The following is a 14,901-nucleotide window of genomic DNA, read 5'->3' as shown; positions in this document are numbered from 1 at the left end:
CTTGTTTTGAAATTATTGACACGATTTATTTCTGAAAGACATTGAAAAGAATACGATCAAATTCAGAAATGCCAGAGAAGATTAGTGATTGGTATTTTTATGATTAAATTACATCATTTTCTTAATTTTTAAAATCACGATGCTCTAAAATTTCGTAACTAATATTGACATCATAGCGAGATTTTTTTTAAAAATTTTTCCGATAAAAATTTTCGATTATTTTTGTAACATTGTTCTTCAGTATTACATTTCAATAACAATATTGAAAAACAATATCAGCGTTGACAGACTCGTTTGTCTATATAGATCGAAACGATATCGAATAAACAAAAAATGTACTGTACTCTAATTTTGTTTATAGTGATTATATATATATATATATATAAGGTCTATATTTACAATTTTTCGGCTCTAAACACTAAATACTAAACACTTTAAAAACAATAAATTTAATACATTATTCGTTCTTTATAAACTTCTATTGTAATCTTTTGAATGTAAGATTATATGACTTTAACTATTGTCTGATATAAAATAAATTGTTAACAATTTAATTCTTATGCTTGTGATAAATTTAATAAGTAAATAATTTATTCCAAATTTTTCTTGAAATTATTACGTGAAGAAATTAATAATAAAATTTAAATGAATGTTATATTAAAGTAAATTTTATAATTATCTTACATACACCTATTATTAATTAACGTATAATAATGAAATATTTTAATAAATTCTGTATTTATTTTGGAGAAGTGTACATGTAATAGTCGTATGATAACGAATGATGCATCATTTCTCAATTACTCCATCTCATCTGCTGAGTAATTCCAAATATTCTGAATTCTTTAATATATCTCATTTATTCTGTAACTGTATCTGTAACTAATTTGTAAAGGTGATGAAAGATTTCTGATACAGAATCATTTTTTTCCCTCTCTCTCCCCTTTCTCTTTCATTTGTTAATAAATATTTTTATTCAACGAAAAATTTTCATTCTTTCCTCAAATACAGTCGACCCCCCTATAACACTGTTGATTTTTCCGTTTTATATGAATTTCATGTTGTACGAGTCACTTAGATTTTACAAATACGTGTGCCGAACTATGAACGGCTCACGTATTTGTAAAATCTAAGTGACTCGTAAAACATGAAATTCATATAAAACGGAAAAAATCAATAGTGTTATAGGGGATCGACTGTATAAGAAACAATAAAATTTTTTATTATTTAAATATTTACAAATGTGGGATAGAATTTATTCCCAAAATGTCAAATTATTCCAGAAAATATTAATAATTTATAATTTCTCTGATTAAGAATTTAATTTAGGTGCTTTCTTTGTTCGTATACAATGTATATCGAGATCACTTCAACTATTATTTATCCTCGCGTTAAATAATATTCTGAATAATTATAGATTATATGAGAATTTTGAATACATTCGCTTAGATGAAAAATCGTCACTTCTGTCCTCACAGGTTATTTTTATTACAGACAAGGATACAGAACAATCGGAGTAGTTTTGAAAAAGTTCTCAGATAGTGATAGATAAGTCATCAATCACAAAGAACGATTACAGTTGAAATGGTCAATATCTGTTGTATACGATTGAAAAATTGATAGACCTACATCGACATAGCAAACTCCGTAATTGTTCTGCAATCACTCTAGTACTGTGTCAATCATTCTCAATGTATAAAACCTGTGGAGCAAAAATCTTATACGAATTTACGAAATAAAAATCTCACATATAAAAGCATATCTAATTCTGAAATTTCTTAAATAATCTAATAAATTTGTTGAATAATTATTTCATTAAATATGTAAATTATTGTTATTTTTTGACGAAATTTTAATACCTTTAGTTTAAAAATCTTTATGGAAAAATTCTAAATAATCCTATAGATATATCTAAACAAACTCTTATGTTAGTATATTAGTATATTAATAACATACTATCTAATTAAAAAAAAAATCTATATTATAATAATTCACAATAAATAAATGAATAAATCTGCATTAAATATTTGTAAATATCGACTTCGATATATAAGATTTTTATTCGAAAAAGTTCAGTATAAATTGTGATTGCGATAACATTAATCCAAGATGGAGCCAGTTATCATCTACAATTCCTCCAAACAATACGTAGAATAGTGATGAAGGAAGGCTCATGTAAGCTAATCACACTAAATAAAGCAGTTCAAAATACTGCACTGGTGATTATTAAATTAATACTGATGGCCAGCATATCAGTTAATCAATAGCTTTGAGCATTATGATCACTATCGTTAATAATGACAGGATTTATCGGTAGCCATAACGTTATTACCTCCTGTAAATAACATTAATTCTACATATTCAGTGAAATCATTCTTTTTTTACATCATTGAAAATACATTAATGCATTATGTATAAAATAAATTAATGCATTTTCAATAAAAGATATAATTTAACTGATTACTTTTACATTTAGTTTTATTTCTACAATTTGAAAATACTTTAATTCGAGTTTGTGGTAAATAATTTAATGTGGACATCTGTGACTACTCAAACTACCGTAACAAAAAATACCAGTCGACCCCCCTATAACACTGTTGATAATTCCATTTTATATGAATTCCATGTTGTACGAGTCACTTAGATTTTACAAATACGCGAGCCGTTCACAGCCCGGCACACGTATTTGTAAAATCTAAGTGACTCGTACAACATGGAATTCATATAAAACGGAATAATCAACAGTGTTACGGGGGGTCGACTTGTATTGTTAAACAAGTTTGATTATAAGCTGTTCAAATACTGATACGTATACAGGAATATTACAACTACAGTAAAACCTGTCCAAAGCGGAACTTGAATGAAAAGGAAACCTGCCTAAACGGAAAAAAATATTCGGTATTGTGTGATTCTAGTTTATACAGGTTTTACTATATTAAGTAAAAATATTTATTCAGTTAATTCATTGTGAACAAAATTACATATCTCAGTAATTTGTCAATTATTTAATAGCGTTTTATTCTGAAATTTTTTTCAAATATAGTTTAGACACAATTATAAAACAAAAATTTAAGTCTGTAAAATATATATTTTCTCGATTAATTTGTAAAAAAATTACATGGAAATGTAGATCCGAATCTTTAAGTAAATAATTCTTTCTATTCATATACATAAAATTATGTCATCAATCATATTGAAACGAGACATCTGTTCTTATACAGGACAATACTCGAACAATTACTTATTATTATTATATATATGGTTATTTTGTGATAAGAATTTTATATAAATATTTAAATAAATGTTAATCAAAATATTTATAAATAACTTCAATCTATTTTTATATTAAATTACATAAATAATTTAAGATATATATCGTATATGTCCAATTTCGTCTTAATGTAGTAAAATGGATTGAGATTATTATCATTAAAAGTTTTTTTGCATTATAAACGATTACATAAATTATATACTTATAGAAAGATTTTAATGCTAATTAATGTTCTTTATCTTTTGCTAACGAGAATATAATTTTTTTTTAATTTTTTTCTGCCAATGCAATTAATTTTTCTTTTCTTTTAAAATAATCTCAATAAACAGAATATACGGTCAAATCTTGGCACGGCGGTTATCGATATAACGATAAATCCCTCCATAATGATAAAAAATATACAGTAGTTCCCTAAGCAATTCGTATTAACTTAATGTAAACTTCTCTCGATTGAACGATATCTTCTACTGCGATAAATCTCTATTTAGCGATACATTTTTTTTTTTACTGCATTCCTCTCGTAGAATACACAGTATTTTCCTTTTCGATAAAATTTGGTAGGCCCTATTCCCTTAATATAGCGATTTTACCATGAACGTTACTTGCACTCAATAGGGGCATTAATAAAACGAGAGACAGATTTAGTTGTTTTGGTATTTTAGAGCCTAAAGTTAGCTCTAAAAATTAATTATCATTTTTATATTGTTTACCTTTTCAGCAAACTTTCTTCATAACATTTGAACGACGAAATAAATCAGTTTTAATATTTTTTCTAGAGCAATTTAGCGCTTTTTTTGGGGGCATTTTCTTGACTGTAATCTATCATTTATAGATTTTTCAAGAAATTATAAATTATGGTAAATCTGTACACGAATCTGCCATAACCTGATCTTACCAGTTAAAAGTAATTGTAACTTTTACTTTTGAATTTACAACACTAAACCATCCCTATATAGTTTCTAGGAAACATTCTTACTGCTTGTCTTAGTATTGCAAATTACACTTATTAAAAATAATTACAAAAAGCATTCTCTTTAAGAAATTACATTTTAGGTTTAGCTTTTATTCGTATGCGGCAACCTCCCGGGTGGTTTTTTTTTATGGAAAACTGAGTCCTATTTAGGTGTTACTAACGTGAAGAAAACCTGGAAAACTCCACGTTGGCAAAGAACAAATCCACGACCAACTACTAATGTTTAGTAGTTTTATCTACTCGGCCACTAGTGAGCTGCAATTATAATTTAAAATTAATTTGTTTTATTTAGTTCATTTTTGTCTAGGAAGATTCAAGTTTGGATTTTGATGTTTAACATTTAATGTAAAAATAATATGCAATAAAATCACTTAAATCTTGTGCTAAGGAGTTTAATAACACTACATGTTATTTTGTTTTGACATTGTTAAATAAGGATGGGGTAATTTTTTTTTTAATAAACTCTCATTATAACAACAAATCGCTGTAAAATAATGTAATTTGTGTTTCTTGATCCGCTAAATATCGCTATAAAACACGAAAAAAAAATTATATATTTTAATGCAACAAATTAAATATTTATTTGGATTTATCGAAGATTAAAGAATTTTGTCATTCGTCAAATCATATGCTTTCTTCAGAAAATGACGACCAAAAATGTTTGTTCCACTGAAGAAAGTAACATTTAAACCAGTGGCAGATTTCACATTAGGTCCACTAAATCCAGGATAAGAGCGCAAGAGTTTGGGGCGCAAAAATTCAAAATAATAACAATAAATTAATGAAAAAATACTGTAATTTTATGAATAAAAATTAATATAAATGAATTAGTGCAAATTCAAATCTTAAAATCTCAGTGGCGAAAAACTTTCAGACATAGTTAATGCTATCATTTATATTCTGAAGTGTACAGTACACTAAATATCCAAAATGAAAGTTGGAAAGTCGAATTAGTAATAGATAAAACTTATATCTTATCAAAGTTATAAACATAATTGAAACAAATAAATGTTTGAAGTAAGTGTAGATATTCTCAAGCCTGGGATTGAAGTATTTTTAGTGTTACTGTTGTAAAAGAGTTGAACATCCATACACAATTTTTCAAGATTATGGTAACATTCTTAAAAGAGCAGAGAAATATTAAGAAAGTAGAGGAAGAGTTATTCCTTTTACCGCTATCAACAAGAAAGCACATTTAAACGGATGCAGACAATACTGTTGCTGAAACCTAGATTAATAGGCCAACGTTCTTCCTGCAGATAAATTAATTTTTATTTTATTTAATATATTTTACATTGGGAAGATAAGAGTCCGGTGTATCAGTACTCTTTAACAATAGAGTTAAAGACTTTTCATTATACCTCTTTTCGTGATGTATTAGGCTAGTATAGTATCATAGAAAGAGCGCACACTCTTCGGTATTTTCAATAGGTACGCTAGTTACATGTATTATAAAATTATTGAGTCATAGGTAATTCATGTAAACATTTCAATTAACTCTACTATATATTTTTGATATAGCTGTGCTTTTATGATATAACAGATTAATTTCAAATATAGACGTATACGTAATAATTTTTATAATATTCATTACACGATGCACTACACGTCACTAAACATACACCTGTACAGTATCTGTACAGGTTTCTGTACAGGATTAAAAGTAAAATTATGAAACGATCGAAGCACAGAACTAACTGTAAGAAATATAAAGTTATTCAATAAATCTTACAGAAATTATAGCCGGAATTTGGTTTACTTAGTGTTTTAGATTTAATAGAGCAAAACTTCTTATACTGTAATAAACGTACAGTACGATACTAATGTATTTACATTACAAAAGAACTAAATTAAATTTAGAAAAAAAAACTCTAATCAAAAATAAAAAAACAGCAAGAACAGCAAAAGCTATGACATTAATATAGAATTATCAAATAGGTAAGAATAAAGTGTAACAGGCACGAAAGTGAATAATAAAAAAGTAATTTAAACAGGAAATACTAAAAAAGTCGTATAAATTAATGGCTATATAAGTACAGTAATTCAATCATTTGAAAAATTAGAATATATTCTACTGTAAACATAAATACAACAAATGAAGATCATACAATTTGAACAAATAAATTTTCATATAAACACAAGAAAATTTTTTTATAATTAATAAAAACATTAAAAATATGACGATAATTATTGACCGATTTTTATTCATATTGCAAATATTATTTATCTATTTTAATTCTCTTTTAATTATAAAAAAACAGTAGAAGTTTTTAAGACTTTTTTTAATATTATTTTTAGCAAGTATAATTTCCTTTACGTTGAAATTTGAATATACGATATCATCTGTAAAATTGAAATTCTTCGAGGAATCAAATTATATCACGAAATAAACTTTTTATCGTAAAACTTTTGAAATCACAAACACTAGTGTAAAAAGTTTGGCATTTTTAGATTTTTATAAAGAAAACCTATCTATCAATTTTTAAGAAAAATCCCAACATTTCGCCAATCGATTCCATCATTTGATACAGTCGATTAGCGAAATAGCCATTCTATGACGTTTAGTTTAAAAAAAGAAATTGAGATTTATCATTAGAATCGAAGTTTCGCTATTGCCATATAATTTAATATGCATAAAGTGAATAAAACTAAAAATATATGTTTTATATAATTAAGCCCCTTTTTTACTTCAATAGTTAAACTTTATGTTAATTAATAATAATAAATATATGTATATATACTGAATAATTGTCTATAATTCGATTAAATCTTGCCTAAACTCCTTTATTACAAATTTAAAAAATAAATCAAAATGTAGAAAAACAAACTAAATCACCGATGTATTAAACAATACCAGCACGTAATTACTTAATCCAATCGTTTCAAAGTAAAGAATAGAAATTAATGGGATTTTATTAAATTTCCTCAATCCGAAATTTTTAAATACAATAATGATAAATTAAATCGTGTTTCGGCAATATAAAAATAAACTCATAACATTTATTTTTATTATTAAAATAATTTATAAAATATATTATTGTTAATATTAAAGTTAATTGTGAGCAAAGTTATTTTTATATTACTGTAACAATAAACAAAGTTAGAAATAAACTTAATTGAATATATAATAAAAAATATATATATATAGGCCTATTAATTTACCATTTCAATTCTTCAATTTAAAATGTATTATTACTGAAACGTTGAAATTACTTCCTGAAAACTACCCGTACAATAATTAATTTCATTCAAAATTTCATACAATTTCCTTATAATAATTTCAATTATTGAAATCATTCTACATCAAACATTAACTTAAAATATTTACAAAAGAGATTTCTGATATTGTAATGATAAATGAATATAATGAAATACGTGTACTAAAATATTAGTTTATTGATTTGGTGGTAGTAATTCAATTCATTTCTTGTTTAGTTCTTGATATTAATTATACATAATCATGTTCAATTTATTACTGAAAGTAATTAAGAAATTTAAATATAGAAGAAGTAGGATATATAAAATCTTATATAATTTTAAAACTATCAATAATCAATTAGTAAAATTTAAAATAAAGACACACAAAGTCTAATATATAATAGCTAGGAAACTTATACAATACTAAGTAAGGAAGAAAACGGATTCTTTAGTGTTAAAATATAAAATATTCCAACCGAAAATGAACAGATGTTTCAGAAGAAATGACTAAAAACTTCTCTTTGATTAATGTTACCGATGTTCATCAAGAATATAAAAATGTGTTTAAGTAGAAAAATTCTGAGAATATTTTTTTAATTTTAATTTTAAGTTCATGCGAAATTCGAATTATAATTATCACTATTCAAATCAAATTGAATCTATGATAGAAAATAATCTAGTTTCGGATACCTGAATAATAAAATTTGAATCCTGATATATTACATGGTAAAGTTCTTTTATAAAAGATTATACGATTTATTTTTTTCATTATTAAAGATATAGTTCAGATTTAAATATATCCGTCAATAGAACGAATTGAATGAATAGAAAATTCCTTTCAATTTAAAATTTGAGATAACTTTTCATTACTTTCTTATACGAGAGGGAAACTTGATAACTATTATAACTAAAACTTTAAACTGGTAGAAGTAATATTATGATTCTTACCTCGGAAGATGTCAGATAAATACGGCAATCTGTACTATCTACAGATGTTTGTTGAGACATGGAAGGGTGAGAGTCTCCACCTGCTGACGATGTACTTCCTCCCATTCCACCAGAAATAAGGGCCATTTGACGATTTGTACTTGGTATGGGAAGTGTATTGCATTTTCCACCTAATGGGGTACCTGTAATTAGATATATAAACTTAAAAGTAAATTAAGTTATACATTATAAAATATTTTTCTTTTTAAATTTGGATATGTTTTTTTTTTTTTCGTGGTAAAACATATTTATTTCCAAAAATACAATTTAAAGATAATTATAGAAGTATATTTATATATTATTTTTGTCAAAATTAAAGCATCGATCAACACATTGCAATTATAATAAAATAAATAAAACAGTATCAAGTAGAAGTTTCATTAATATTTATTCAGATACTTCTATCATATCAAGAAATTATCATCAGCAAGAATAGTTTAACTGAGATCTCAAGTCTCATTACCCAAGAGAACTGCAATTTTGATCTCAGAGATCCATATATAACTCCACAGAGAATCAAGTTCGTAATTTAGTAATAAACTAGCAACTTTATTAATAATAATTAAAGTCTCGATTAGTAAATTATAGTTATATAAAAATAAATAAAGATTAGTTTTAAATCTTCTCCTCGGTTTAAAAAACAAAAAAAAACCTAAAATTAATATCATAAATATATTTTAATTATAAACTGGATTTACATAATAGAATTTCAAACATTTAGAATTCACGTTTGTTTAGAACAATTTCAATAATTTAACATTAAAATAGAATTGATTAATTAATAAAAATTACAAACTTTATCAAATAATTATCAGAAAATATTTAACTCGAATATCAAATTTCAAAATACGTTTTATTAATAAATTATTTCTAGATTTATGATGATTAAAATATCGTTTGTAATAATCATTTTCATATTTTTATATCATTATTAGGGTAGAGCCTACTCAATGATTTAAGCTAAGGAAAGGAAGAAACTGAGGGAACGAAAAAGAAGAGAGAAGATCCCAGTAGGGTACATACAGTATTTTGATATTAATTAAACAATCCAGCAATTCAATCATAAAAAATATAACAGATTCAACTTCACAATTTGAGACAGTAATAAATTTGGAGATGTTCTAATTCCATTTTTATTAGTGATGGATTATACACATTGATGAAAATCTTGAAGTCCAAAAGAAGCCCAAGATGAGTTAACTAAATTATCATATTCTGTTCTTTCTATTATGAAGAATCTATTTATTTTTTATTACAAACATATCAATAAATAGTTACCATAAAATCAATAATTATAAAATTTGAAAAAGAAAGAAAGAAAATTATTCCTGAATATCACTCAAATATAAATTTTTCATAAACTCTACGTAATATAGTATATAAATTCTTGAAATATTAGTTACTATTAAATATAAATACAATAATTCGTGTGTTTACTGAATACTTTGATATATGCATTTTGGATTTCTTGAATATTATATATAAATAACTAAATATTACTATTAGAAATTTTATTATTCTATCACATCCTTAATATTTTGTATATTTGATATTGAGATGTTTTACCAGCTTTATAAATTTAATTTTAAATTTTTCATAAAATATATTGTAAGGTTTTAATGTCTATTGTCTTATTGCATAAACAATTTAGAAATTTTTTAGGATAATATCTAAATTAGTTCAGAAATTTAATATTTAAAGTGGAAATAATTCCGTTAAAGTGCAATAAAAAAAAACTAGAGAAAAAATTAATTTCTTCTTCCGGACAATTTCATCGAATAATATGAAAAGAGAAATGAAATGCCTATAGATTTCTGTATCATCTCAATAAATATTAAAATCACTTGACACACCTTTTATATACAAAATTATTCAGAAAATTAGATGAGAAGCGTATTAAAAATGTTTATAAAATATAATATTTCTATTGATATTAATAAAATTATAATAAATAATTTAATAAAACAAGCTTGAATACAGTTCAAGCCTTTTACGATTTATAAGGAATAAAAATGTTAGTATATTTCTAATACAAATTATTCAAATTTTAAACAATTGACTTCAAAAAAAATTATAAAGATATTTATAATTAACACAATTACGAAAAAAATTATTAGTTATTAAATAATTGATAATTGAATATAGAAAAAACACATTAATTTACTAATTAAAATGGATTGTTACATCTAAAATAGTATGTAAGATATAAATTAATCATCGATGTAAAAAGAAAATTGGATTGAATAGATGATGATAGAATTTACATCAAACGTCAGTTAATTTATCTGTAATATTATTGCAAACGTGCCATAATAAAATTTCCAGAAACGGTAATAAATATTTGGGATTTCTTTTGGATACGAAAATAAAAGCTATATTCCATTGTAGTCAGAGACAGCTTGATAATTCGGTGGACATCTATTCTTAAAAATATCAGTTTTATGTTCTCTAATGCGATAGAAATACTTTTTATTATTGCTTTTATGTAAAATGTATCAAAATCTTGTGGATTTAAGGGCATTTTATATTACTGTCAGATCTAAAACTATCAAAATATCTTTTATCATTGATCAAAATTCTCAACGAAGAATAATTAAGTCTGACCAATGAATATGTTTCACTATCCAAACTTAGATTTTTTTTTAAAAAAAAAGGCAAAGAAAATGGAAAATAATTTAGTTACTAACAGAACTAGGAACATCCAGAGAAAAATTTTACGTTTGATTTTATTACTTTTAAATAAATAATTAAATTTACTTAGAGAAAACTCTAATGCTAGTATGAATTTTTAAACGTATGGCATTAGAATGCGGTTTATGGCACAACCCATAATGATGAAAATTATTAGATTCACGCATTATCTGTAATTTCAAAGTATTTTAAATATATCTTCAATCACTTTTTCTGTTGTAAATTTGATTACTTCAAAAATTGAATTATGAACGAATAAAACGAGTTAAATAATAATTAATCCAACTCTTCCCAAGCTAAAAGAACAACAATATATCTCAAAGTAAAGTAAGAGAAGTTATATTGTGAGTAGTCTTTTGAATAAATTAGCTTCTAATTCACGCATCACAACTTTTGCTACCAAAGAGGATAAAAGAGAATCTATAGGTTATTTGTAGTAACTGTAAATTCAAAGACAAAATAATTAGAATTACAAATTAATTCTAATGTATCATTTATGTGAGAATAACATTATGGTGTTGACTTTTGTTTAACATTAACTGTCTAATGTATTATTATATTGTATGAATGTAAGGGCATAAGGATACAATAATTTTACTTTGAATTATCTATTATATATTTTGAAGAAAATTTTAAACAAAATATTTACAAAATGACAAATTTTTGTTTAGAGAAATTACAAGAATGATTTGATAATGTGCAATAAAATTTTCTATTATTCTTTTGAAAATAATCCAGAGATTTATATTAATAATATAAAATTAATGGATTCATTTTCTATGCACTATGATGTTATGCTACATGAAATGTTTATTATTATTAGCTTAGGCTGAATATGATAAATTATATGCATGATAAATTCATTTTCGAGATATTAGAAAGCTTTTATTCTATTACAATCAGAATTCAACAATGAATCCATCAAGGATATGAAATACTGCATAATCTATTATAAAAACTTCCTTCGATTGAATGAAATTTCCTATTACCTTCAAAAATATAGAATTCTAAATATCATTATAATAATATTACATGTAGAAAATAATTCATTCTATATATACTAAAAGATCATACACAGGTAGATATTTATAAACTACCAGTCTTGTTTTTATATTAATCATATTTGCCCTTAGGATAGTAATTGTCTCTGTCGATCGATACTAAAATAATTTCATATACTTCAGAATTAATTTGCATAATGAAACATTTAGTAAATTTTATTTATTTCTTCATAAAATAATAAAAATTACATGCTTTAATTCTCCAATTTTATAAATAAATAAAAGTGTCTACAGTATGTTGTATCAATAGATGCTTTAATTTTGACTAACTACACGCATCTTTTCAAATAAAAATTATATTAACTTTCATGCCTAATTTATGAATTATTTTCCAGTTTAGTTTGTTTAATCTGAATTAAATTATTTAAGTAATGAGCATTGAATTTGAATCTTATTTAAGCATCTTATTAAAAGATTTTATAAGATATAATCATTGTTTTCTTTATAAAATAGAATTATATGACTATTTTCGTGATTTAAAAAATATACTTTATTTACTTATTTGTAAAAATATTTTAATAATTAAAAAAATTGTGAAGAGATGCTCAGACGAATCTTTTGTAACTGACGAAGACACGTAATCAAATCTCTGTTAATTATATATAACAGGAAAATTAATTTCGATCGATTACAATTAACGATCCTTGTTAGTACAGTACTAATGTATATTAATTATCTTCATCGGTTTTGAATTGATTTTTTTGTAAATACTGAATAATGGCTTCCTATGATTACACTTAAAATTAGTAAAGAAATCGAATACATATACGTAACCGCAGTTATTATTTTAAATAAGTTATTAAGTTTTTAATTACACTCAATAAAAGAATCAAATTAAATTAAAAAAAGAGAAAATCTGTGGTGGCGATGAATGGCNTTAAATTAAAAAAAGAGAAAATCTGTTGATGAAAAAGTATATTAATTTGCTAATGTCTACACTTATTTTATTAATTAATAAAAATGTTTGTATTGATAAGTAATTACAAAATACAAATGAATTAGTTTGTTAAATAAACGAATGAGATAAAAATTTTTTTTTACATGATTTTAATTCATTTCATTTATGTTCATTCGATAAATAATTAGATTTTGTGCTGGAGTCTAATTTCGTGATATATTTTAATGAAATGAAATAAATATATTTGAAATTTTTATATTGTTAGATGAATAATAATTTTAGAAAAATTTTATAGAAAATTTATTAAAACTCTTCGATTTAATATTTAAGATTTATTAAATATTAATTAAAATATAATTTAAATTAAAAATTTCATACAGTTTGTAAGTGCATTATATTTTTAACATATAAAAAACAAACAAACAAATTTGTTTTCATAAATTGTTGGATATTAAACCACGACCTTTATTAACACAAATAACGCAATAAAAATGCAAAATTCTTCTATTAATTTTAAAGAAATAAATTCTCGAACTCCCAAAAGAACTTTAGATACATTTAGAATTGGCAGAAAATACTTTCAGACACTGCTAATTAGTATCTGGTTATATTATCTTTTGTCTTTATTACTGTATTTGCATGTTCTTACATTATAATAATAAGAGTCTGACACTTATCTTGAATATTTCCATCCTAAACTTCCTGAATTTTTTGTCGTAAATCAGTCACTGCTTTTTGAGATCTTCCCCATACATTTCCAATGGGAAAAAGATCTAGACTGCTAGATGACCAACTCAACACATTAATCTTGTGATTTGCAAGCCGTGCCTTTGTCGGTTTGACAATTTGGGAACTTGCATCAACCTTGTTGCAGAATTATATTTGAGTTTTGCGGGTTTTCCCAGTATGGAAGAAAGTTTTCTTAAAGGATCTGACGATATTTTTTTTTCTGAATTCGCTGATCCATCCATAAAATGCAGAGTGCCAAAACGTTAAGCAGTCATACAACTCAATAATGACACAATGCTTTCTGGGAACTTCGTTGAACGATTAAAACACTACAGTATTTTCTTTAGATAATTTGTTTTTGTGGCTTTCAATACAAATCTCAAACTTGGCTTTATTGTTGAAAACAATGCTGTTCCACTATTGCACTGCAACCAATTTTGATCATCCTTTTCTCACTTTAGTCAATTTTTCATTTGAGGTTTAGTTAACAGAGGTTTTACTTAATTTGAAAAGAAAATTTACATGTTGACACATAACCATTACATTATCATGCTGACATATTGCACTCTTATTTCACTTGATAAAACTTACATTGAAATTTCTGCAAATATTTAGCCTCTTTAATAACTTGTTTACTAAAGTGATGCTCATCTTCTCTGATAATTTTACAGAACTTGAGATCGGAAGCTGCTAGTTTTCGATCTTCCTGGCTCAATGCTACCACTTTCCTTTTTATAATAACAGAAACTGTTGATTTGTCAATTTTTATCTTTGTACCCATTTGATGCAAGCATTTACCTTCATGAAAGTATACTATTACTTCTGTAATATCGCAGCAATTACACTTATTGATGCTATGGTTTAACGCAATAACTTTTGCAATCGTATGTATTTTTGTTTAGTATTTTGCTATTTTTAAAGTAAAATGCTTCCAATAATTCGAAATATCCGAGATATTTTTTGACAGACTTTGTATATTAATACGAAAGGTAATTTACAAATTGCAAACATATTATTTGATAAATTACAAACCTGAATTAATCATAAGTTTAATATAGTCATAAATATAATTTATAAACATATATATATATAT

At 24.5% G+C, this 14,901-nt stretch overlaps 1 protein-coding gene across 1 annotated transcript in view; it reads right to left on the bottom strand.

The window, feature by feature from the left end:
• LOC111633991 overlaps positions 1–14,901 on the bottom strand; it is a 271,060-nt gene that overhangs the window by 137,138 nt on the left and 119,021 nt on the right. The window contains exon 9 of the mRNA XM_023378659.1: positions 8,391–8,572. Within this exon, the coding sequence (XP_023234427.1) occupies positions 8,391–8,572 (182 nt within the window). The remainder of the gene's footprint in view (positions 1–8,390; positions 8,573–14,901) is intronic.

This window comes from Centruroides sculpturatus, unplaced genomic scaffold, assembly GCF_000671375.1.
Source record: "Centruroides sculpturatus isolate CEXI.00-Female unplaced genomic scaffold, Cexi_2.0 scaffold679, whole genome shotgun sequence".
In the NCBI taxonomy this organism is placed as follows: Eukaryota; Metazoa; Arthropoda; class Arachnida; order Scorpiones; family Buthidae; genus Centruroides; species Centruroides sculpturatus.
This window is presented reverse-complemented; position numbering and strand designations above follow the sequence as displayed.